A 23840-nucleotide genomic window follows, 5' to 3' on the forward strand; every position below is an offset into this window, starting at 1 on the left:
TAATAGTTGATACAATTTGAAATTTATACTTAATGTGGTTTTATATAATTTTGAGTTTATCTAAAACATATTGTTTAAGAACAATGTTAAAACTGTTTTTTCTATTAATAATTTTTCATTGGTGTATTAGAGATATACAGTGAAACCTCTATAAATTAATAATGTTGGGACTATACCAAAACTATATTTTTTATTAATTTATAGAGATTATTAATTCATCGAAATACTAATTGAACCAAAAACTCAATTTGAGACTATGAAATTATACTAATTTATAGAGATATTAATTTATATATTATTAATCTAAAGATGTTATACTGTAACTGTATAGTGAAAACACTAATATAATATCAACCAATACGATTTAGTTTTGACATTGTGTTTTTTGGGATTTTTTTCTAAAAGTTTTGTGAATGTCCAATGATGAATACGAAGACAAGTACTTGTACACATATTTTAGTGGGAGAAAATGAATATTTTCTAACCTATTAAGTCAGATATAATAAATACAAAATCTCTTGACATCGAGATTTTATGTATAGTAGAATAAACTTGGAGAATAGGGTTTTCCATATTCATGATTTTTCAAATCTGACAATTTGATTGTGAATATTTGATTGTAACCGAGTAGCCCTGGGCATTCGGATGTTCGGTTCGGTTTCGGATAAAAACCATTCGGTTTCGGATATATCGGATATATCATTACTATACCCAATCGGTTCTTATGAGATTTCGGTTCGGTTTCGGTTCGGTTCTGCTTCGGTTTCGGGTCGGTTTCGGATATTCGTTTAATATGTGAATCAAATATATATAGATAAAATATTTTAGTTAACATGTTAATCTAAGTGGTCTACTGGTTATATACTTGCATAAATGTCAATCCAAACAAAGTTCGAGTTTCTAAGATGTCAATTTTATAATTTTATAAATATTTACTCTATTTTAATATAAAAATAACACATATATATTTATAATATAAGAGAGTATATAAAAGATAATGTGGTCACGTGGTAACAATGTTCTCACCTTTCCTATCCAATTCAGGTTCGAATGGTATTGATAGCATTTTACTTTGTTCTCACCCTTCCTATCCAATTCAGGTTCGAGTGGTATTGATGGCACTTTACCTAATAACAGAAAGCTTAAACTTAATTTTTCGGATATTCGGATATCCATTCGGTTATCGGTTCGGTTTCGATTCGGTTACGGTTTTTCGGATATAAAAATATAGAAACCGTTCGGGTATTTTAGGATTTCGGTCCGGTTTCGGTTTCGGGTATTTTGGTTCGGTTTCGGTTCGGTTTTTTGGATCCGGTTTTTTTGCCCAGGGCTATAACCGAGCTTTTAGACATAGCAGACTCAACTTGGTGAAGAGGTTTTCCAATAATCGTTTTTTAAGTATAAATTGATGTTTCTGTTATTGAAGTAAGTTAGTGTATATTCAAAGCAAACCTCGATTATTTGAACATCTAAGAAAATATATTCTGATATCTTTATTATTGAGTTTCAAAAGTTCCGTATCAAGCTATTTAAAATTTTAAGATTCATCAGTATTTGATTCCAAATAATTGTTTTTTTAATTAAAAGGGGTTTTGTGTTTAAGATAATTATAGTTTAATGATGGGAGGAAACGTGTTCTTAAGTTATTTGGTTAATTGAATCAATTGTTTAGGAAATAACCAGACCAAAATAGTCAAAATTGTATAATGACTCGCTAAGGATTCGTGTAAAAAAAAGGATTCATGTACTATTTGTATCTTTTTGTCAACCTACTCAGTTTAAGTTTGTATAAATTGATGACAAAAAAGGATTAGCGTAATATTTGTATTTTTTTGTCAACCTACTCGTGTAATATTTATATTTTTAATAACATGTGTAATATTTATTTTTGTTTCTATCTATTTATATTTTTATTTTTAAGAACTTAGACTCGTGTTATATTTATATTGGAGACATTTATTGTATTCATTTGACTATAATAAAGGAGAGGGATTATTATATTTTTACTATGATATAATATAAATATGATAATGTGAGTATACTCTAACGAAAAGAACATATATTTTGTTTAATAGATGCATAGACATAGATTTTATAGTGGAGTTAAATGATAGATAGTTGATATTGAACTCTTTAAGAAAATATTTAAATGAAAGGTTAGACTAAGAATAATAATGTGATGTCCAATTTAAAAATCCACCTAGAAGAAGTTATAATGTTTCTGTTTTAATAAGATAGATTGTGACTAAAAGAAAAAGAAAAATGGCAATTAAAACAAGAAACATCTTCTAATTTGGGACTAGAAGATATGTGCCTTAGAGCATGCCCATCAGCAATCCCTCAATTCCCGAATTCCAATGATTTTTTTTTATTATTTTAATTTTTTTTTTCGTTTTGACTTTTTAAAAAATAAAAAATAATAGTTCAACCATTTGCGGGCCGCCACGCGGCGTGGAGCCCGCGAAACAGTAGTGATTCAGGTTCATAGCGAAGAACTTTTCTGATACAGGTTCATAGCAAATGAATTTTTATATTATTTTTTTTCTTTGGGAAATGTGTGAACCCTCCACTTGATACTTCAATGGGGGTGCTCTTAGAAGACAAGTGGTAGCAGTGTATTGGGTCGTGCTCTAATGAGTAGGGAAAAAAACCCTGATCACCGAGTTATTCCTCTCTTTCGGTGCTCTGTCTCTCTCTCTCTCGTTCCCGAAAATCTCATGAGTCGGAAGCACTGTTTTGCAAGACTTCACTACCCGGGTTTATAATGCATCTTTAATATTTTGAGTTTGGTTTAATAACTTCAAGAATGGAGTTTCTTGTTTGAATGCCTTTAAGTTTGTTTCAGTTTATTTTTTTTATGAATAAGAGCCTCAGAAAAAACGAGGACTTGGTCATCTTTTTGAACCAAAAATATTTATAAACTTTGATCTCTTTTAAGGTAAAAAATTAGTTATTATTTTTACTGCTTAATTTAATTTTTGGTCATATTCCGTTATTGTTGTTCCTGCTTAATTTCATTTTTTTGTTCATCTTCGATTTAATCTTATTAGCAAGGAATGTGTACTATGAAGATGCATTTCAAAAAACTTGTTTAGAATTTCTAGTTAAAACCAATGGTTTTCCTTCATTTTTTTTTTGCTTTTAGTGCATTTTTGGCTTAGTTAAATTTATAATGTACAGGTGCTTTTATTATGAAAATTGTTTATTTTAGTAGATTAATTGATATTTTCGTTTTGTTCATAATTTGAATTTTCTCCAAATACTTTTTTTCTTTTTGCCATCATTTACCTATATATATATATATATATATATATATATATATATATATATATATAATTGTGCTTATAGTTTTGAAGTATCTACTTCGATCCAGAGGTAAGCATTTGCAAAGAGTTGAGCTATACATGCCGTTTGATTTGGCCAAAAGTCGAAAGACGTTTACATCTGCCAAATTTGAAATGTTGCAACGAAATTCATAGAATGTCAAGTTTATTGTGCACAATTCTTGAAGATGTGATCTATTCAAGATTTCACTACCTGGGTTTACAGTGCATCTTTTAATGTTTTCGAGTTTGGTTTAATAACTTCAAAAATGGATGTTCTTGTTTGAATGCTGTTAAATTTGTTTTTGTTTATTTGTTTTATGAATAAAGGCCTCATGAAAAACGAGGATTTGGTCGTCTCTTTGAACCAAAGATATTTATAAACTTTGGTCTCTTTTAAAGTAAAAATTTAGTTATTATTTTTACTGCTTAATTTAATTTTAGTTCATATTCTGTTATTGTTGTTCCTGCTTAATTTCATTTTTTGTTCATCTTCGATTTTAATCTTGTAATATACAAGGAATTTGTACTATGAAGAGAAATTTCAAAAACTTGTTCAGAATTTTTAGTTAAAACCTATGGTTTTCCTTCGTTTTTTTTTCTTTTTTCTTTGGTGAATTTTTGGCTTAGTTAAATTTATAATGTACATGTACTTTAATTATGAAAATCGTTTATTTTAGTAGACTAATTGATATATTTGTCTCGTTCATAAGTTGAATTTTCTCCAAATATACAAGGAATGTGTACTATGAAAATGGATTTCAAAATACTTGCTTAGAATTTCTAATTAAAACCTATGGTTTTCCTTCGTTTTTTTTAGAAAATCCTAAGTAAATATATGGTCTTGTTAAAATAATAAATTAATAATATATCTATATAACCTTTCATATAAACACAAACTAAAAATTATATTGTTGGTTTTATATTCACAATGAAAATACTTCTATTTTTTTTAATATTTCATAATATTTTGATAATGTTTAGTAAACTTATATCAAAAACTCATTTATAAGTTATATGGAACATAAATATAAAACAAGCAATATAATAAAATAATATGAAAGTCAAATTTCTAAAATTTTATCATTTTATATATAAATAAAATCAAATATATTTTTATTTTATAAATAAAAAATTTCAAAAATAGAAAAGTTCTTGAAAAGAAAACTCTTTGTAAATTAATATCTCTGTAAATTAATAAAATTTTAAAGTCTCAACATTATTAATTTATAGAAGTTCTAATGTATATGGAATCGGGAAAACTTATGGACCCCTTTTAATTTTAATTTTCAATCATGCATGTAAAATGTATTATTATGTATGATTCCATTTATATACTCATGCCCTTGCAAATATTCTTATATGTTAGTCATTTTCCCCGTCTCACCTAATACTTTTATTTTCTTGATTTGTTTATCTTTTCTTCATAATAAAAGTTGTGAATAAAAAAAATAAAAGAAAAAAGAAAAAAATAAAAGAGGGGGTGGGGGCTTACGGACTACGGTCTTCTAGCGAACTCTTGTCATTCGTTTCCTTCTTTCTTTCTTCTTCGTCTACTCATCACTTTTCTTATCTCTCTCTCTTTCGCACACCTCTTCCTTTTCTCGTCCACCATTTGATTAAGGGTACGATTCACCTCCTCCAATTACGGGTAGATAAATCTGTTTGTTCGCTTTTTCCTCAATTCTATCCGATTGAAACCATCGAAGGTTTTTACACACTTTCCTTCGCTTTGTGCCCGATTTGTTTCCTATTGGAATCAATTTCACGCCCAGCTTTATAAATGATTTTGCCCTTTCTGATTAAGTCCTGCGAAATCGAAATATCCTTATTATATACCTTCTGGTTTTGAAGCTCATTGTTTGTTATTCATTTGCTTCTTAGGATTGGTTTGGCATTATGAAACGTGGTTTGTTTATGCATTTATAGTGTCTGAATGTTGCTTAGTTGTGGTTGCAGGAAGAGTTGTATTGATTTGAGCTCAAAAAGAAATGGCTTTGATACAATTTGGGAGTACATGTGTTGCTCAATGGAGTATTCGTCCTCATTTTGCTGTCAGAGCTTATCATCCTACCACCACCAGTCTCCAATCATCAACCACCCGCCAACAAAAGTATTGATTTTTTATTCTTGTTCAAAGTGGATTAAGTCTTAAAGTGTTCCTTCCTTGGGCAATGAGACAGAAAATAACACTGTTTTGTTTTCGGTTACCTTTTGGCAGTTCAATGAGGAGACAAATAAACTGTTTGGGAGCTTCAAGGTCGAGTATCTTCTCACGTGGCTCCTTGCCCTTCTTGTCTATGGCCGGAAAGTCTAGAAATATGCAACCTCGGAGAGGTTCTCGCTTCACCGTTAGAGCTGATGCAGTATGTGTTCCTATTTTCTACCCTATACGGATAACTCTTATATCTCATTTTCTTAGATCACTTACTTTTATCAGTTTTATGATCTCCATTGTTGATGGGTTGATTGTGTGCAATTCTAGGATTACTATTCGGTTCTCGGAGTTTCGAAAAACGCAACTAAATCTGAGATTAAAAGCGGTATGCATCCTTTCCTCTTGACTGTTAGAGAATCCCTTGTATATATATATATATATATATATATGGTTTGCATATGATAACATCTGTGGTCTGGATTCTTTTCTTTGCTTTGTTATGACATATGTCCACTCCTCCTTGCTCTTGTTTCAGCTTATCGGAAGCTTGCTAGGAGTTACCATCCGGATGTGAACAAGTAAGTGTACTACTCTCGGATCTGCTGTATATCTTGATAACGAAAGGATAGGTTCGACCCTCAAGTACAACATAAGAACTGTAGCCAAATGTAAAATATGCTGGATTGGGGAAAACCAGCAAGCATAATAACTCATAGGCATTAGCTAAACACAAACCGCTGAGTTTCATTCAAGACTGATACTTGTAAGTTAGAAAATTGTCATCCTCTTGTTTACAAGTTTATCGTGTGCTTGCAGGGAACCTGGTGCAGAAGAGAAATTCAAAGAAATAAGTAATGCGTATGAGGTGAACTAAAACACACAACTTTTCTCTTCTCCCTATTATTAAAATGCAAACTTCTGGAGATACTTACTTTTTTATTTAGCCTTTTGAAGTTGCTGTTGACTAAAGAACAAGATATTGTGATCCGCAGGTCTTATCAGATGATGAAAAGAAATCTCTTTACGATAGGTTCGGTGAGGCCGGAGTTAAAGGCGCTGGTGGAATGGGAGGCATGGGGGTACGTTTCTCAAAACACATTCTATTAGGACTCTTCAAGCCAGTTCTCTGATTACTTGTTGGTTTGGTTTTCATAGGACTTTAGCAATCCCTTCGATCTATTCGAGTCATTATTCGAAGGCATGGGTGGGATGGGAGGTGGTGGTGGTGGGATGGGCAGAGGCTCAAGAACCAGAGCAGTGGATGGTCAAGACGAGTACTACACCCTGATCCTGAACTTCAAAGAAGCAGTGTTCGGGATGGAGAAGGAGATTGAGATAACCCGGCTCGAGAGCTGCGGGACCTGCGAAGGCTCAGGCGCAAAACCAGGAACCAAACCGACCAAATGCACGACCTGCGGCGGTCAAGGCCAAGTGGTTTCGTCAGCAAGAACTCCTCTCGGTGTGTTCCAACAAGTCATGACTTGCTCGTCCTGCAACGGCACAGGAGAGATCTCCACGCCGTGCGGTACTTGCTCTGGGGACGGACGCGTGAGGAAGACGAAACGGATAAGTCTCAAAGTACCAGCCGGGTTGATTCCGGTAGCCGGTTGAGAGTGAGAGGAGAAGGCAATGCAGGGAAGAAAGGCGGGTCAGCAGGCGATCTTTTCGTTGTCATAGAGGTCATACCGGACCCGGTACTGAAACGGGAGGATATCAATATTCTCTACAGTTGCAAGATATCGTATATAGACGCTATCTTGGGGACGACACTGAAGGTTCCCACGGTGGATGGGACGGTGGATTTGAAAGTACCGGCGGGGACGCAACCAGGGACGACGCTGGTGATGGGGAAAAAGGGAGTTCCGGTGTTGAACAAGAGCAACATGAGAGGGGATCAGCTGGTGAGAGTGCAAGTGGAGATACCAAAGAGGTTGAGCAAAGAGGAGAAGAAGCTTGTTGAGGAGCTTGCTGATATGAGCAAGAACAAGACTGCTAATAGCAGCAGCAGTAGATGAATGAATGAATGATTAGAAAAGAAGAAAGTTTTGACATTTGGAAATGTGAATCTGATATATGAATATGAATTTACACATTATTGTTCTTTCTTGCTCTGTAAAAGCTTTTATGATAATTGGAATGACTCTTGCAAAGAGGAAGTAAAGGGATGATGAAAAATGATCATTGCTGTTGTGGTGAAGGTGGAAATTGAACATCTTTTAGAGTTTTTCTTTTTTAATCAGAGATTTACTGTTTGGGAGTATTTGAAATTTTTGTACTGATTGGCTGATAAATGCATATAATCTTTCTAGACATCAGGAGTGTGAAAAACAAAAATAATTGGGGTGAGAGAGGCTCGAACTCTCGACCTCCGGATAACTCTGTAGCTATGAGACCGACGCGCTAACCAACTGCGCCACCACCCCTTGTTGTTTACTTCTATCATTGAAGATCTTTTAGAGTTTTTCTTTTTTAATCAGAGCTTTACTGTTTGGGAGTATTTGAAATTTTTGTACTGATTGGCTGATAAATGCATATAATCTTTCTAGACATCAGGAGTGTGAAAAACGAATAATTGGGGTGAGAGAGGCTCGAACTCTCGACCTCCGGATCACTCTGTAGCTATGAGACCGACGCGCTAACCAACTGCGCCACCACCCCTTGTTGTTTCTAGACATCACTCTGTAGCTCTGTAGCATATAATCTTTCTAGACATCAGGAGTGTGAAAAACGAATAATTGGGGTGAGAGAGGCTCGAACTCTCGACCTCCGGATGACTCTGTAGCTATGAGACCGACGCGCTAACCAACTGCGCCACCACCCCTTGTTGTTTACTTCTATCATTGAAGATCTTTTAGAGTTTTTCTTTTTAATCAGAACTTTACTGTTTGGGAGTATTTGAAATTTTTGTACTGATTGGCTGATAAATGCATATAATCTTTCTAGACATCAGGAGTGTGAAAAACGAATAATTGGGGTGAGAGAGGCTCGAACTCTCGACCTCCGGATCACTCTGTAGCTATGAGACCGACGCGCTAACCAACTGCGCCACCACCCCTTGTTGTTTACTTCTATCATAACAATATTATATTCTAATAAATGTCTGTAGAGATTTAAGGTAGGCCTGAGCGTTCGGGTCTTCAGGCGGGTTCGAGTCGGTTTTTTTCGGGTCTTAAATATTTTGACCTAACATGCACTTCTAAATTTTTGGTCAGGGTCCGGGTCGGTTCTTCTCGGGTTCGGGTCAATAGAGGTCTATAATTAAAAAACTTAAAATATCCATAATTTCCGGGTCCATATCGGATCCTGGTCAGATTCATCTAAGACATACAAAAATACATAACTTTTATCAAATTTAGTCAAAATATATCGTGTATATCTAAAATCTTATAAAATAACTTAAAATAAAATTACTAAAAATTAAAAGAAAAAAACTGAATTTTACATTTAAAAATTCATATTACTTGAAAATGTTACAAAAATAATAACAAAAATTATTAACAAAAATATATTTCAACTAAATCATAAAATAAAATATAGAAAATAGAACATAACAAAATATAGTTTTGGATATTCATATTTTTAAGTCGGATATGAATCGGTTCTTGTCGGGTTGGATCTATTCGGGTCGGTTCTTTTCGGGTCCGGGTCTATTCGGATAAGAAATTTTTAGATCCAACAGATACTTCTAAACGTTCGAATCGGCTTCGATTCAGGTATTTTCGGGTCAGTTCCGATCGGGTCTTCGGGACTAGACTAAAATGCCCAGGCCTAATTTAAGGTACGATTCACCTTCCTCAACTAGTCTCTTTAAATTCTGTGGTTGGACTCTTGTCAATGGAACTAGGGTTTTCCATGGAAAGGTTTAGCCTTTATGTGATCTGATATGCACTGCTTATTTTCTCTTCTAACTTGGTTTGAAGTATGTGTTAATTCCACCAAGTTTGCTTTTTTTTTTGACGATCCAAATGCTCTGTTTATTTCTTTCTCTGTATATTTCATGTGAAAGATTGTTTTCTTTTTCTTCCTGTATTTAATTAAAGTAAAGGGGTTAGTTTTTGATTCATGCTCTGTTTGTGCATTGATAGAGTAAGAAAGACAGATACTTTAGGCTGTAAGCTAAACCTAACTGTGTTGCAGGGAGTGGTATTTGCATTGAACTAAAATGGTTGTAACCCAATTTAGAAGTAGTCAATTTGCAGTAGTGAGAGCTTATCATCCCAGCAGAATCGAGCAAAAGTATAGGCTCTCTCTCTCTCTCTATCTCTACTTGCCTTCCTTAAGTTCTTGATCAAAAAAGTGGCTACTGATCCTAATCAAAGTTTCATTCTTTTTGCCAGTTCCATGAGGAGGAGCCAAATAAATTGTTTGGGAGCTTCAAGGTCGAAGATGTTGTTCTCACATGGTACCTTGCCCTTGACGTTAATCTCCGGCAGAAATATGAACGGACCTTTAAGGGCCAATGTATTTGATTTCCTAGATGGGATATCCAGTAAAGAAGTGAGTGTTCCTATATATTTTTATCTTTCCCCTCTTTTTTTTTTTACTGAGAATGTGTATACATCACTAATTTTTGTATGATTTCTAGTCTTACTATATCCTTCTTGGAGTTTCAAAATATTCAACCTTTTCTGAGCTTAAAAGAGGTAATAGTTTGACATCCTTTATCAAACCCCTCCCTCCCATGTTATCTGAAATCCTCTCTTTGTTTGGGTATGACTACTCTGATTTGCTCCTGCTCTTGTTGTGTAAAAGCTTACCGGAGACTGGCTATGACGTACCATCCAGATGTGAACAAGTAAGTGGCACCAAATAAGCCTTTCATCATCTTATGATGATTCAACCACACTCTCAAGTATTTAACCTTAAGCTTTACAGGGATGATCCTGATGCAGCAGCTAAATTCATAGATATAACACATGCATATGAGGTCACAAAAATGAAACTTCTTCTCCTTTTTGTTCTATAGATGTTTTTTTTTTGTTCTTTTCTGTTGAGCAAAGCTTTTTTTTTTGGTTGGTTGGTTGATGCAGGTCCTGTTACAAGAAAAGAAAGCTGATGACGATATTTGTGAGGATGAAGTAATAACACCCATCAAGAGGACTCGTTACGATTGGTATTCTCTAAAGACTCTAATGGCCAAATGCACCACTTGCGGCGGGCAAGGTCAAGTGTACATATCAGTGAAAAATCCTCCTCTTGGTGTGAAGCAACAGGCCATCACTTGCTCCTCCTGTAGTGGCACTGGCCATGTCTTTGATCTTCGCACATCTGACATCTCTTAAGGCTTTACTACCGCTCTTCTGTTTTGACTATTTAGTGACCAATGTGGCAATGTATTAAGTGTTTATTATTTATCTAACCAGTTCGTAAGCTTCCTAAGCATCTCTTTCAAAATAGGCTCCCAAGTTCCCACAACTTAACATATTAAAATGGTATTATCATCTTGATTTTCCAAAAACCATATGATTCACCATTGAAGATTGGAATAACTTGCTGCACTGTTGCCTCCATAGATCTGATACTATGTAGATCTTTGAAATCTCAAAGTGACAGCTTTGTATGTTCTCCTCTGATAAATGTGAGATAATCTTTTGTATATAAAATGGTTGAACGGACCCTTCCTGTATAACTGTACTGTAGAGCAATTCTCTTGGTGGCTTTTAGTAGGCTCCTCTTTTAATTTTTTTTTTTGAACAAACCTTACTTTTAATTATACAAAGGCATAAGAATAATTTGACCAATGCATAAGAATAATTTGAATAATTTGAACAAACCTTACTTTTAGTAGGCTCCTCTTTTAATTATAAGTGTGACTAATGCATAAGAATAATTTGACCAATTCGAAAGCTCCACTGTCTCTTCTTTCAAAATACAAAGGCTAAAATAGTAGAAATGGGGTGAGAGATGTTCGAACTCTCGAACATTGAATTGTTTTCTCTTCAGTTCACACAAAACCTTCTGCACATTAATAACACTAATCTATCACCAAAACAAAAAAATAGTAATAAACTTTCAACTGAAGCAAGAAAAAAGTATGCATAACCGAAAATAAAGAGATAAAGTTAACTAAAGAGAGATTCTTTGACAAGATTTTCAGGAAATAAAGAGATGGAATCCGGTTAACTATGAGAATTACCAAAGTAATTCAAACAGCCTGGCCTATTAGCTCAGTTGGTTAGAGCGTCGTGCTAATAACGCGAAGGTCACAGGTTCGATCCCTGTATAGGCCATTATGTTAAGAATTTTTTTAAGTTCACCTCCTTTCAATGACCGTGTTCATTACAAAGCATTTCACTTGTATTTGCCTTGTGTTTTCCTGAGGTTTGTGCACCATTTGGCTTTATGCTCATTCCACATAAGTTACAAGTCTGTGTAGTGGTTATATTCGTGTAAGAGGTTGATTCTAGTAAGATTCCTCTAAACTTATGTGGAGAAGATGATGAGTTCAGCTACGGAATTCAATTTTCTCAACGGTTTAAGCGATGTATACCTAATCACATATTCTCTCTCTTTTACATATAAGCCCCTGTATTTATTGATGATAACTCTTAATTCCTAAATCTTTTTAAAGGCAAAAAATACAACCCCGAGTTCGTTAAGAGCTCACATTCAAGCTGTTTTTTTTTTCTCAACTGTTCGTTGATTAGAGTCAAACAGTATCAATGTGGTAAGTAAGAAAGGCAAAGAATGTACCAACGAGAACCAAAAAACAACAAAGTACACTAGTGTTGTTATGTTTCTCTATCTACTTGGAGGAGAAATTTTTTCCCAATGACGAAGCGAAGAATCAACAGAATCTTGTTAAGATCCCTTCAAAGTAACCTGACAAGCCTAAGATCATGGATATAGAATGACCCGTCATCACTCCCTGAAGCCAACATGCAACTAGCTAGCCGAGGAAAAACAACGAATGAGCCAATTTGCAGGTGAAGTTCCATCTTTGCCTTGTGTTTCTGAGTCAGCTAAAGCATTTAGATGAGAGGTCATGTTCCACAACTGCCCAGAAATCAGTTTTATAAGAGACACATATAAACATGTACATCAAACCGGCAAAAACATATTAAAGACATTATACAATACATGTAGTACATAACCAGAATCTGCCCAGGAGACACATATATGAGGATTTTGAGGTATTGCACGTATGCGGTTAACACATCCATGGTGAGCAACCCTACGAACCTGTAAAATCTGAGACAAAAGTATTAACCATGATGACCCTCTCAACTTATGAGAGGACTATGTGAACATTACCTGAATATTTGGAACGGAGGAAGCTCCATCTTCGTTTTCCTCATGGCTTTCACTGTCCTCATCCTCATCCTCCATACCATCATCACCATTCACTAGATTCTTGGGCACTACATCATGTCTCTCACCAGATATGTTGCTCCAACTACAGAGAGGTTCAAGAGGCGGGTAAAACAGTGAAACAAGAGGGGTAAAAACTGGTGTAACTTTCAACGGATATGAAAAGTGAGAGAGACCTTTGGGTGATGAGATCTTTAGCTTCTGAACCTAAATCTGGAGGGAAAGTTAGTTGGCCTTTAGCAATCTTCTGAAACGTGTCTAGCTCGTTCTGTCTCCATGGCCCAAATGGCATTTCGCCTTGTAGCATACAGTAGATCAAAACTCCAAGTGCCCACCTTCTCGATCCAAGGTTCAAATGTTACACACAGAAACCAAAAAAAAAAAAAAACAGAAGACATAACAAGAACGCATAGAAAACGAAACTCGTTACCAGTCAGCTGCAAGACAATGGCCTTTGCCTTGTACAATTTCAGGGGCTAAGTAGTCTGCATTTCCACAGATTGTAAATGTTCTCTCCTTAGACAGTTTCTTGGCGAATCTGAAGCCTACAATCTACGATAGAGAGAGATCATAATTATCATCAGGTTAACAATGTGTACAATGAAACCGAAAGAGAAAAGTCATGGAGCTAATGTAACCGGAAAAAAAAACACAGACCAGTAGGTACCAAGATTGATCCAACATCAGCAAATCAGGAGATGAACCTCAGAAGAGAATGCCGTTCTACAGATTCCATAAGTAGAAAATAAGTTTCAGACCGCAAAGTCTTAGAAATGTAAGAGAGATGTTAAAAGACAGGTTTTAACCTTGTGTATATCTTCAAAGGCAGACATACTTAAACACCAAGGGTCATGAATAAAAATGAAGTAGTATTCATACTTGTGAGTGTCATCTGCAAGATTGGTTAAAGGGCCAACCGCTGTCTCAAACTTTTCTTTTGTTAAAACCACACAGACCACTTCCCTCATTGCAACTGCACTTAAGGAATCTTTGACTGCACAAAGCTTCGCCCTTTCAAGCTCTTCGGCTCTAAACAGAGTCGACATATCACCATCTCTCCTCTCAGCCAAAACCGTAATAGCCGTTGTCCCACTCAGTCTAACATCCACCACATCAGCATGTAACTGAGAGTTCGTGCTCAAGAAGATTCTCACAGAGCCTCCGCTTCATGAACTGAGCGCCAGTGACATACTTCAATTACAACTACAAAACAATGATTACTCAACTACAATTACAAAACATGAATCAGTTAACGCTGGTTTTACATGTTCTTATGGGTTGTAGTCGACTATCAACAGACTTGTCGGACTCATCATCGGATTCAGTTTCACCTTCAAAGTCGCCTCCTTCAGCTACTTCCTCCACTGCATGATCCTCATCGCCGACTTCTTCCTCCTTCACCACGTGGCAGGCAACAGCAGCGACCGCAGCTACATGTGGAACCAACCTGTAGTGAACGACCGCCACATCCCGGTTATGATTGTGGTGGTGTGTTTGAGTTCCATTCAACGTATAGGAGGATCTCTTTGGACATGGGGCCACTGTTCATGGAAGGTATGTTTATCTATCACGAACTCTTATGATTGGACAGATGTGAAAGAACCAAATCGAAGAAACTGTCGTTCTAGAAAAGTAATCGGGATCACTGTTGCCACTTTGCAATTAGTGGTGGAAGGTGTGTTCTCTTTCCTGTTTTCTAGAACAACAGTTTCTTCGATTCGGTTCTTGCTGAACAGCAGTTTCTTAGATTTGGTTTTTGCTGATCTGTCTAATCATAACCGTCGGCAAAGAAAAGTTCGTGATAGATAAATAAACCTTCCATGAATCCTTAATGGAACCCCGAAAGAATTGTTGATGGTATAAGGCATCCATTTCCTCGAAGAGGAGCTAGACTTCTCTGTCTGAACTATCGCGAAAAGTTCATCTCCTCCGAGGATAGAAGCTGAAACGCACAATTTGTGCGTTTCAACTTCTATCGTCGTTTCTTTTAGAAAAAGTGAACAATTACTTTTGAGAAGGAGATCTAGAGAGATAATACATATTTTTTTTTCAACTTAAATTTATTAATTAGATAACAAATATTTTCATAAATACATAATAATAATGAAAAACAGCAAATTACATAATGAGAACAACATCCAATTGCGAACTTTAATTCTTTGCCGCATTCTGAACACCATATTTCTCTTTGTTGTATTACATTGGCCTTGTTCCAATTTAGATCTATATATTCTAAGGTCAATTATAAACTATTGTAAGGATATCTATAAAAGTTAACATTTGCACACTAATTTTGGATCTACATTGATTGGGAATGATTATAGCTTCTTCCTTTTTTTTTCTTTTAAAGCTAACGTAACCATTCAAAAAATTTGGATCTACATTGAGTTTTTGGAAGAAAAAGAAAAAAACTTACAATTTAACACATTCACATTTCACAGAAATACTTTAAATTCCATATTAAATTATACTTTTTTTTCTTTTCTCAAAATTCACAGACATTACATCTTTACTGTGTGGGGTTTTAAGATTAAAAATAATATCATTTCATAAAAACATTGGCCACAAACTAGTTATGATGCGAAATGTTTAAACAAGCAAACAGCTGTGTTATAAAAATATACGCAAACAGTCTCAATTCTTGAAACAAAACTAGAGGTCAAGATTAATAATATAAAACTGTTCCCTTTTCCAACTCCAATCCAACTCCAATCCGAAACTAAAATTTCGTATTTGTTTTCTTTCTTTCCTTATTTGCTGTATGGAGGGGCTCTTGGAGGATTTCTTTGTAGAGTACAATTCTTAGTACATGACAAAATTTATTGGTAACTTATCACCGGTTGTTTTATGGTTTTGTAGATTTAACTTATCATTAACACGGCTGCTACCAGAATTTCAACTCGGTTCCACAAGAAGTGCATATGTATCAACCAACATGCCAATACTAGCAAGGAACAGCGCTGCAAAAAAAAAAGAAAGATATGCGAGCTTGTCACTGCACTGATTCTCTTAGGGCTTTTAGTAGGCTCCTCTTTTAATTATAAGTGTGACTAATGCATAAAGAATAATTTGACCAATTCCAAAGCTCCACTGTCTCTTCTTTCAAAAATACAAAGGCTAAAATAGTAGAAATGGGGTGAGAGAGGTTCCAACTCTCGACCTCAGTATCACTCACTAGCCCATTGTGTGATGTGAAACCAAAAAGATCTAAAACATGAGAGAACACAAAGAAAACTTCTCACAATGTAGTACCACCTCCATCCGACATAAGAGATGCAGCAGCCGCAGCAGCGGTCGGCACAACTCCCGTAGAGATGAAGGGTTTCGACAAGTGCACAAGCCTGAAACAAAACAAAACAAAAGAGAGATGGATCAGATCAAACACAAAGACTTATATCTATCATCATGAATGAGTGTAACAATAAAAAAAAACACAATCTTACGGAGCGAGAAATTCACAGAAAGATGAAACAGCAGCTGCGACTTCACCGTAGTTCTCAGGTGTCGCTGGAGCCGTAACAACAACAATCTGCATCCCAGGCGTTACGGGAACAGCCTCATCTATGGCATGAATCTTAGGCATCTTGTTCACCGAAGACACGGAGACGCTTATCTGCGCGGCCCGTTGGAAGTGGAAAGCGAAGCCAACTTTGAGAAGCTCGTGGTCTAGTTTGTAACCGAGGGAGTAGAACATACGCAGAGCGTTCTTGCTGACTTTACTCTCGATCATGGTTCTTACCATAACAGAGATCTGATCAGCTCCTGCACCTCTCATCGCACCTCCAACATGTTTAACCGTCCTAAAATAAAAGATTTTCTTTGATTATTATTAAGAACGTATAGAACTAAGAAGAAGGAGGTGTGAGTACCATGTGGGCTCTGGTTGTTGGTCAAGGTCACATAAAAGCCTAACTTCTGAAGATACAACTCCTGAAAAAAGGTGAAGAAGTTTCATAATCATATCATATTTGATTAATTTGGTATTTAATTTGTCAGAGGAATGTACCAAGATTTGGGACGCTTTTTAAAGTTAGCTCATGAACTCTCAAGCGTTCGCGTTGAACACCACAAAGACCTTGAAGAAGGATCTCAAGAGCTTCAACATGCTGATCAATAATGACCAAGAAACATCATCAAAATCAAAGTACTAGCCATATGAATGAATAAAGGTTAAAACTTTACAAATCTAAATGGTTCCTTTTTTTCTCGTATGGACATTCGAACAGTTGATATAATGTTAAAAAGGAAACGGACCTGTGTCTCAATGATTCCTTGAACAACACACTCCATTGAATTGCTTTTTCTTCAGTTCATACAAAGAACACATTAACACTAATCCATCACCCAGAAAAAAAAAAACTTAAAATGGAACAAGAAAAAGCATCCACAACAGACCGAATCTGATAGCGAAACTAGTCCCCAAACTCTAAACCTCGTTCGCCCTCACCTAAGAATGGGGATTCTACGCCCAGAAATATAATTCGAGTTGCAATTAACTGATTTACTTGTTACCAAATAGTTCTTTTTTTCTTTTTGAGAAACGCTAATTATTTATCAACCAAAGTGGCCTATTAGCTCAGTTGGTTAGAGCGTCGTGCTAATAACGCGAAGGTCACAGGTTCGATCCCTGTATAGGCCATCGTTTTTTTTAAAAATTTTAAACTCGCTTTCAATGTCGTACAGCAAACAAAGAGAATCAGAGAAATAGGTTCGGATTCGGAACCTGCATGTAGGCTGTAGAAGTTTAATAATAAGGCTTTCTGTCCGCTGATTAAATGGGCCTATTTACACCAGGCCGAATACTAGTTTTAAACAACAAAGAACTTTAATTTTCTTTTGGCTAGTTTATGAGAAACGAAAATAAGTTAATTGTTTAGAAAAAAGAGAACGGCCTATTGGCTCAGCTGGTTAGAGCGTCTTTATAAGAACTATTTGGTCATCTTTTTTTGCACTAAGTTACTGTTGTAGCATTGTTGATCAACGACATGACAAATCCTTTCACCAGATTCTTTGACGGCTAAAAGAACTACGAGCACACGCTGAGAAGAACATTGTCATCATCCTCATCGGTACAAGTCTGATTTAGAACATCTGATATCAATTCCCGTGGAGGACGCCAAAGAGTTCGTTTGCAGAGAAAGAAGAGGCCTAGAGACGCCATCTTTAAGCTCTATCAATGTAGAGAACTCTTTCAAATAAGAATCTCATGATTGTTATTCCTGATCCTGCACAGGAGATCCCCACTAATAGCACCATGTGGTGTAGTAACTCGCAAGAAAACACATATCATTACAAACAATTAGTTCTTGAAATAGGTGTGTTAGTTAGTGATGGTATATTTTTGTATGTATAAAAACACTCATTTGACTAAGCAATGCGATCTGAACTCCAAAACGGTTCGAACAAAAGATTTCTTCTGTGTCTATCCAATATCCATCCGTCCAAAATTCTCCAAAGTTACCATGCCCATGATGCTTGTATGAAAAGAAATGTGGAGGGTAATTAAGTGAATAATCAAAAAAGCACAACACAGAAGTAGAATTTTAAAGTTATGGTCATGAAAGAAGAGCCCTAAGCTGTCTCCATAGCTCCTGAATCGCCATTGCTTCCATTAACAGAACCATCCTCTGTTTTAGGTGTTTTCTCAGCAAGTCTCTCTAGCAGCTCCTGGCAATCCGCAGGAGTGATCATAACAGCCAAACTATTATTCCCTCTCCAGCAACTGATCGCTATTGTCTTTGCATCTACTTTCACCGCTTCTTCACCTGAGATACAAGCAAAAACTGTAAGAAAACACACAACCCTAAGCATCTATAACACTAACCAAAACAGTACGCACCATCGCTGAGAATCACAACGCAGCATCCCAGGACAAGGTCAGTTGCTTTCTGACTCAACTGTGGATTGACAAAATCCGGAAACCTGATCGATTTGTGCTCCAGAAGATGTTTGAAGTCTGCCATTGGAGTGTAGAGAACTTGTTTAGTGATGTACGGAAGGATCACAGGTAGTCCTTCCGATGATATACGGAATGAGCACGGCTTGCTTGAACCTTCTTTTGCAGATTGTCTCTCCTGCGATTCAATTGGTTACAACCAGTCTCAAGTAATGAGAGAATAAATATAAAATATTGTAACTTACAAACATCTTGAGGCCAACGGAAGCAATCTTAAGCTGCTGTCCGACTGCAAAATTCAGCTGAAGAACTTCCTTGACAGATTTTGAAACATAGTAAATCCTCTTCACGCTGCTTGTGTCGGTGTTTCTCGTCACGAGACGACCATACAATGGGAATGATTCATCTTTGATACCGTAAAACTCCTTGATGCTATCGATTAACGTCTCGTCTTTCAGGAAAACAACAGGGTCGAAGCCTTTCCACTTCCCTTGCATTGGTACTTTTCTCTTGCCTGCCGCCTGATTCGTATTGCCTCCTTTCTTCTCTTCAGTGATGGTTTCTCCCTCTGTGTTTTGCTTCTCAGGCTCCAAGCTATCATCTTTCTCATCGTTTGCATCTGCTTCTGTAACTTTTTCCACTGGACTCTCTACTGGTTCAGCATCAGCAATGACAACAGCTTCTTCAGCCGGTGACTTTTCTGTCGAGTCAGCATTTTTCTTAGATGAGTGTTTTCTTGGATTTGGTTTCTCCTGAAAATCTGTGAGAAAAAAAGACCGATAAGAACTACAGAACCATAGGCAATTATCTACCATTCAAGAAACATGTTCTTCAAAACGAAAGGAAAACATCACCTGGCAGTGGTGAAACTTTGTGGAGGACAGCGATGAAGAAGGCTCCGGTGTTCTGATCATGAGGCACTATCCTCATGCAACGTTCAAGAGGAAGATCAGAGACTTCAACAACTGGTTCATCAGGAATAGCATCCACCACAGAATTATCCGTTTCTTTGCATCCATCGTCACTGCCGTTAACACCACCATTCTCATTCTCCTGAGTTGTTTCGGTTGAATCCTTGAGGTTTTCCCCAGAAGGAAACATGCTCACAACAACTCCACCTCTTCGGTTTTGGGGAACGTCTTTGTAAGAAGTAAACCACCCACCTTTATCACGCACCTGACGAGGCATAGTACATGATTAGTCTCATTAGGTTTTTTATTGAAGAGGGTTTTCACAACAGGTCGAACTGTATTAGAAACTGACCTTCCATGTCTTAAGACCTGGCCTTCGTATGAGTTCAGGAAGCTTATCAGAAACATCTACAAGTTCAACAGAGTCTCCACACCTCCTTAGAATCTGAACTCAAGCAAGAGTTTTTACTCAGCTACAGTGATAGCAGATACATAATGAAAGGTGAAGATGATGTTACCTCAGCGACAACAGCTTCATCCTCAACTGGGTTCATTGAGCAGGTTGAGTATATCATTTTCCCACCAACTTTCAACAGCGATAAACCTGGACAAGAGAGCAACCGTGCATGTTCAAGACAGGTGGATAATTCTACGAGCTTATTTCATGAAAAAAAAAAGTTGGAACATAGAAGAAAAGCCTACCCCTCATAGCAAGGATAACCTGTAGGCTATGGAGTCCATTGCCCATTCCAGAATTCCTGTGCAGAAACCAAGAGAAATTAGAATCCTAACAGCAAATGCCTCAGCAAAAGATGAATAAGAGAAAAGGTAAAGGTAAAAACACCATTTACGCCAGATGTCTGGAGCCTTGCGCAGTGTACCATCACCACTGCACGGAACATCACATAGAACACGGTCAAACGAAAGCTGATTAATGGGTATATCATCACTTGGGCCTTTCAAGCGGCACCCGGGGAACTGTTGCCCTTCGTGATTAGTCACTATCAAGTTGGCTGTGCACATTCTCTTTGTTTGGTGAATAAGAAGGTTAGATCTTTGGAAATCAACATCGTTAGCCACCACCTGATTTTTCAGGGGAAAACAATCAGTGATCCATCTCCTTATAATTAAGTTTGTAAATTAAAAACATTAAATAGCAACACAAACCATTCCATTAGGTAGAGTTCCTGGTTCCGATGCTCCATGAATAATCTCAAGCAGCTGAAACGTTTTCGAACCCGGTGCAGCACACACTGTTCAGAACACATGAAGACAAATGATTAGTAACCATTGACAACTATCTTTTCCTGAAAAGTGGATGTACTCATATGGTCAATGACATAGACGGATGCTTCTTAGAGAAGCTGTTGAAGACAGTCAGGTCTCAAAAACAGTATCAAATGAAAATTCACTCACTATCAAGCACAAAATGATCTGGATGTACGTCGAGGAAAAGAGGAGGCACCTGCATGATGAAATTCAACAACGGTTTTATAAATGTTAATAACTAACAAATGGCGGGAAGAAGGTAGTAAACTATCATACCATGCTAACAGCTTCCTGTCTAGTCATGTTTCCAACTTCATTTTCTAGTTTCAGAAATTCATGAAACCTGATAACCACATCATGTGTAAGTAAACACACAATCTCTTTAACCATAATGAAAAAAAAAAAAATCTTTAGTGAACTAAAAAGGTACCTCTCGAGTATCTTATTTTTCCTAATCTCCTTGCGAGAAAAATTAGAATGCCAAGCGAGATTCTTAGGATACCAAGGCAAGGGCTTAATAGCCTCCAACTCACCACCTTCTATGGCCTATAAATAAAATAAAAAAGACAATGTAAGATTCAAAATAGTTTCTCCATTCTAACACAGCAAGATAATTAACAAAAACAGTGTAGTTTTACCTCAGCCTGGAGAGATTTCACAAAGTCATTCTCCAATATTGATATAATCTCATCGCAAAACTGGCTACTACAAATCGCAAAGAAGCAAAAAAGGAACTAACTTTGAGCCAAAGCAAGTCGCAAAGTTAATAACTTTATTTTACGGTTTTACTAAAGAACAAAGCTTTACTTGGAGTTAACCCTAAAGGCAGCAGGCAAAGGCTTACGAAGAATCTCCATAAACAGATCCCACTCTTCTGCTTTCACTATCCCTTGTTCCTAACACAAACCCTCGATAGCTCAATAAGACATTAAAACTGTCTCGATTCGAAAACAGAACCACACGAGTGTGTTTTACCTTGTAGTACTCCTCGAAGTTAGGGTTATCGGTCAAGAAAGGCTCCCAGGTGGGTTTGTCGTCAGCGACGGCGTTGTTGTCGGGAGCATCGGATTTGGGGCGTTTCCAGACATTCTCTCTGCTCTCTTTGAAATGTTTTCTCTGAGAACGACCTCTCTGTCTTCCTCTTCCCATTCTCGCGGATCTCGTCGGAGGAAAAAAAAAATATGGATTTCCGCCGGCGGATTTGAAAAAATATCTGCGAAAATCTAATGCGGAGGTACTTAAGTGAGTAAAGTGTGGTTTCTTTCTTTCTTCGTTTTCTTATTTTCTCAGGGCTTTGTTAATGGGCCTTAGGGTTTTTGTTTAGACAATATATTAGTACATTAGGCACATGTCAAATAATTGAATTACTCCATTTACTTGGAACTTCATCAACATTCTTTAAAACTTGTAACATATATTTTGTACTGATTACAAAAAAGAGCTTGATAAGATATTACTTAATTTGAATGTTAATTCGACTTGTTCAAGACGTCACATGACATTGGTGAGAGCTCTTTAAACCGATTAGCATTGTCTCTTCAATAAGAGAGAAAATTCAGATTTTTGAAGGTTATCATGTCTAAAATCGGTTCTTCTAAGTATTTATCCAAGGCTAATTTTCTACTGCCACCAGCATTTTGTGAGAAGAAAGCATAAAACCTCTGCAACATTCAGATTTTAATGATCAGACTTTAATGAACACAACAACATTCAGACTTTAATGCAATGAAACAAGAAAAATAAGTAAAGAGCTTACATCATATCCTGGTAAAGTGGTATATTCTGAAGAGTTTGATCTTGAAGTTCCAGCCACGTTTTTCTTTGTGTTCTTCTTGTAAACATTCAAACAACTTCTTCATCTTCTTCCTAATATGATCCATTTTTGTCTTACTTGTGGCTGTATCTAAAGTTATGAAGCAATATTCCAGACATGCAAACTTCAGTATTGGATCAAGCACATCAGGAATGGCCAAGATATCAGAATACTCCTCCCGATACTTATCGAACTTGAGCTTCATTGAAGCCACCATCTCACAAATTACTTCATCTCCACTGAACTCATTTGCTCTCAGCGAACATTCAATCTTCCAAATTTGCATAAAGTAGAGGTTCGATGTTGGATAAGAAGAACCAGATATCAGATTGGTCATTTCTGCGAATGGAGCCAAGAATTCACAAATAAACTATGCCCTATCCCACTCCAATTCACTTGGATAAAACTGATACGCTGCCTCAACTTCAGCAAGATAACGGAAAGCTTCCCTGTTATGATGGCACTCTCTAGCATAAGATGAGTGGAGTTCCATCTTGTTGTTACATCCATAACCAATCATTTATCTTTATCTTTAGGATCAATAACCACCATATCCACACAACTTTGAAAGAGTTTCTCCCCAGATTCTGTCACTTTGACAAACTTTACACTATCTCTTACCTTCTCCAACACTCCATCAATCACACTCCGTCCACCTTGAACTATCAAGTTCAAGATGTGAGCGACACACCTCACGTGGAAGAACTCTCCATTACAAACCAGTTCTCTTCGTAGCTGTCTCTTAAGAATGGACTGCATGTTATCATTTGATGAAGCATTATCTACAGTGATTATGAAGACTCTCTTCTCCAGCCCCCACTCTCTCAGCAACTCCATTATCTTCATCGCTATGGCACCACCCGTATGAGGAGGAAGAAACGCACAGAAGTCGAGAATCCTTGACTTCAGCCTCCAATCTCCATCTATGTAGTGAGCCGTCAGACATAAATATCCTTCAGTAATTAAACTGATGTTTCTTGTTCTAGTGTTTCCTCAGTAATTAAACTGCTGTTAAAAACTTTAGTCTACAACATTTGGCGAGAGAGAAACAATCGTATCTTCAGACTAATACCATCTTCTGAATCTTCGAAAGCTGTGATCATTGCAACAGTGGACCGCTTTATGAGAGATCGCTTCTTTCCTTTCCACCGCTCTCTGA

The 23840-nt window shown here is 36.6% G+C and overlaps 5 protein-coding genes and 6 non-coding genes across 21 annotated transcripts; 4 read left to right on the forward strand and 7 right to left on the reverse strand.

The window, feature by feature from the left end:
* The first annotated feature begins 4797 nt into the window (after positions 1-4797).
* On the forward strand, positions 4798-7659 carry LOC108848279 (chaperone protein dnaJ A6, chloroplastic). Its single transcript, XM_018621599.2, is given in 9 exon segments — positions 4798-4948; positions 5283-5436; positions 5545-5689; positions 5809-5866; positions 6017-6059; positions 6298-6346; positions 6474-6560; positions 6637-7069; positions 7072-7659. Coding segments are annotated over 8 exon segments (1362 nt in total). The 5' UTR covers positions 4798-4948; positions 5283-5314; the 3' UTR covers positions 7497-7659.
* Positions 7660-7819: 160 nt separating this feature from the next.
* Positions 7820-7904, reverse strand: TRNAM-CAU (transfer RNA methionine (anticodon CAU)). The gene is given in 2 exon segments: positions 7820-7855; positions 7867-7904. It is a non-coding gene; the product is annotated as a tRNA-Met (tRNA).
* Positions 7905-8054: 150 nt separating this feature from the next.
* TRNAM-CAU (transfer RNA methionine (anticodon CAU)) lies at positions 8055-8139 on the reverse strand. The gene is given in 2 exon segments: positions 8055-8090; positions 8102-8139. It is a non-coding gene; the product is annotated as a tRNA-Met (tRNA).
* A 78-nt stretch (positions 8140-8217) lies between these two features.
* On the reverse strand, positions 8218-8302 carry TRNAM-CAU (transfer RNA methionine (anticodon CAU)). Its single transcript is given in 2 exon segments — positions 8218-8253; positions 8265-8302. It is a non-coding gene; the product is annotated as a tRNA-Met (tRNA).
* A 149-nt stretch (positions 8303-8451) lies between these two features.
* TRNAM-CAU (transfer RNA methionine (anticodon CAU)) lies at positions 8452-8536 on the reverse strand. Its single transcript is given in 2 exon segments — positions 8452-8487; positions 8499-8536. It is a non-coding gene; the product is annotated as a tRNA-Met (tRNA).
* Positions 8537-9167: 631 nt separating this feature from the next.
* On the forward strand, positions 9168-10860 carry LOC108851948 (chaperone protein dnaJ A6, chloroplastic). Of its 4 annotated transcripts, none has more exons than XM_018625426.2 (7): positions 9170-9259; positions 9619-9717; positions 9819-9978; positions 10067-10124; positions 10234-10276; positions 10357-10408; positions 10512-10860. In XM_018625426.2, the coding sequence occupies exons 2-7, from the start codon at positions 9644-9646 to the stop codon at positions 10761-10763; spliced, it is 639 nt and encodes a 212-aa protein (XP_018480928.1). In that variant the 5' UTR covers positions 9170-9259; positions 9619-9643; the 3' UTR covers positions 10764-10860. The 4 variants fall into 4 exon arrangements, with proteins under 4 accessions (XP_018480931.1, XP_018480928.1, XP_018480929.1 ...); XM_018625427.2 differs by lacking the exon at positions 9170-9259 and adding an exon at positions 9280-9400; XM_018625428.2 differs by lacking the exon at positions 9170-9259 and adding an exon at positions 9281-9341.
* Positions 10861-11637: 777 nt separating this feature from the next.
* TRNAI-AAU (transfer RNA isoleucine (anticodon AAU)) lies at positions 11638-11711 on the forward strand. The gene has a single exon. It is a non-coding gene; the product is annotated as a tRNA-Ile (tRNA).
* A 297-nt stretch (positions 11712-12008) lies between these two features.
* LOC108852913 (protein phosphatase 2C and cyclic nucleotide-binding/kinase domain-containing protein-like) lies at positions 12009-14645 on the reverse strand. Of its 7 annotated transcripts, none has more exons than XM_057008755.1 (8): positions 14058-14645; positions 13599-13983; positions 13450-13515; positions 13223-13344; positions 12969-13127; positions 12736-12877; positions 12571-12663; positions 12009-12477 (listed from the first exon to the last, which is right to left on the reverse strand). In XM_057008755.1, exons 3-8 carry the CDS (start codon positions 13474-13476, stop codon positions 12367-12369), a joined length of 654 nt encoding a protein of 217 aa, XP_056864735.1. In that variant the 5' UTR covers positions 13477-13515; positions 13599-13983; positions 14058-14645; the 3' UTR covers positions 12009-12366. The 7 variants fall into 7 exon arrangements, with proteins under 7 accessions (XP_056864735.1, XP_056864733.1, XP_056864732.1 ...); XM_057008753.1 differs by having other exon boundaries at positions 12562-12663; positions 14058-14642; XM_057008752.1 differs by having other exon boundaries at positions 12571-12672; positions 14058-14637.
* Positions 14646-15846: 1201 nt separating this feature from the next.
* LOC108849694 (mediator of RNA polymerase II transcription subunit 18) lies at positions 15847-17301 on the reverse strand. Of its 2 annotated transcripts, none has more exons than XM_018623283.1 (6): positions 17188-17301; positions 17047-17095; positions 16799-16898; positions 16662-16722; positions 16236-16592; positions 15847-16133 (listed from the first exon to the last, which is right to left on the reverse strand). In XM_018623283.1, the coding sequence occupies exons 2-6, from the start codon at positions 17080-17082 to the stop codon at positions 16031-16033; spliced, it is 657 nt and encodes a 218-aa protein (XP_018478785.1). In that variant the 5' UTR covers positions 17083-17095; positions 17188-17301; the 3' UTR covers positions 15847-16030. The 2 variants fall into 2 exon arrangements, with proteins under 2 accessions (XP_018478785.1, XP_056865468.1); XM_057009488.1 differs by having other exon boundaries at positions 17047-17112; positions 17187-17274.
* Positions 17302-17357: 56 nt separating this feature from the next.
* On the forward strand, positions 17358-17431 carry TRNAI-AAU (transfer RNA isoleucine (anticodon AAU)). Its single transcript has one exon. It is a non-coding gene; the product is annotated as a tRNA-Ile (tRNA).
* Positions 17432-18174: 743 nt separating this feature from the next.
* Positions 18175-22102, reverse strand: LOC108855463 (uncharacterized). Its single transcript, XM_018629298.2, has 15 exons — positions 21844-22102; positions 21676-21764; positions 21507-21573; positions 21299-21414; positions 21145-21211; positions 21016-21064; positions 20767-20852; positions 20444-20682; positions 20302-20357; positions 20118-20203; positions 19952-20044; positions 19543-19864; positions 18934-19448; positions 18632-18866; positions 18175-18557 (listed from the first exon to the last, which is right to left on the reverse strand). Exons 1-15 carry the CDS (start codon positions 22015-22017, stop codon positions 18364-18366), a joined length of 2388 nt encoding a protein of 795 aa, XP_018484800.2. The 5' UTR covers positions 22018-22102; the 3' UTR covers positions 18175-18363.
* Positions 22103-23840: the final 1738 nt, after the last annotated feature.

Source organism: Raphanus sativus, chromosome 4 (assembly GCF_000801105.2).
Source record: "Raphanus sativus cultivar WK10039 chromosome 4, ASM80110v3, whole genome shotgun sequence".
NCBI classification, from domain to species: domain Eukaryota; kingdom Viridiplantae; phylum Streptophyta; class Magnoliopsida; order Brassicales; family Brassicaceae; genus Raphanus; species Raphanus sativus.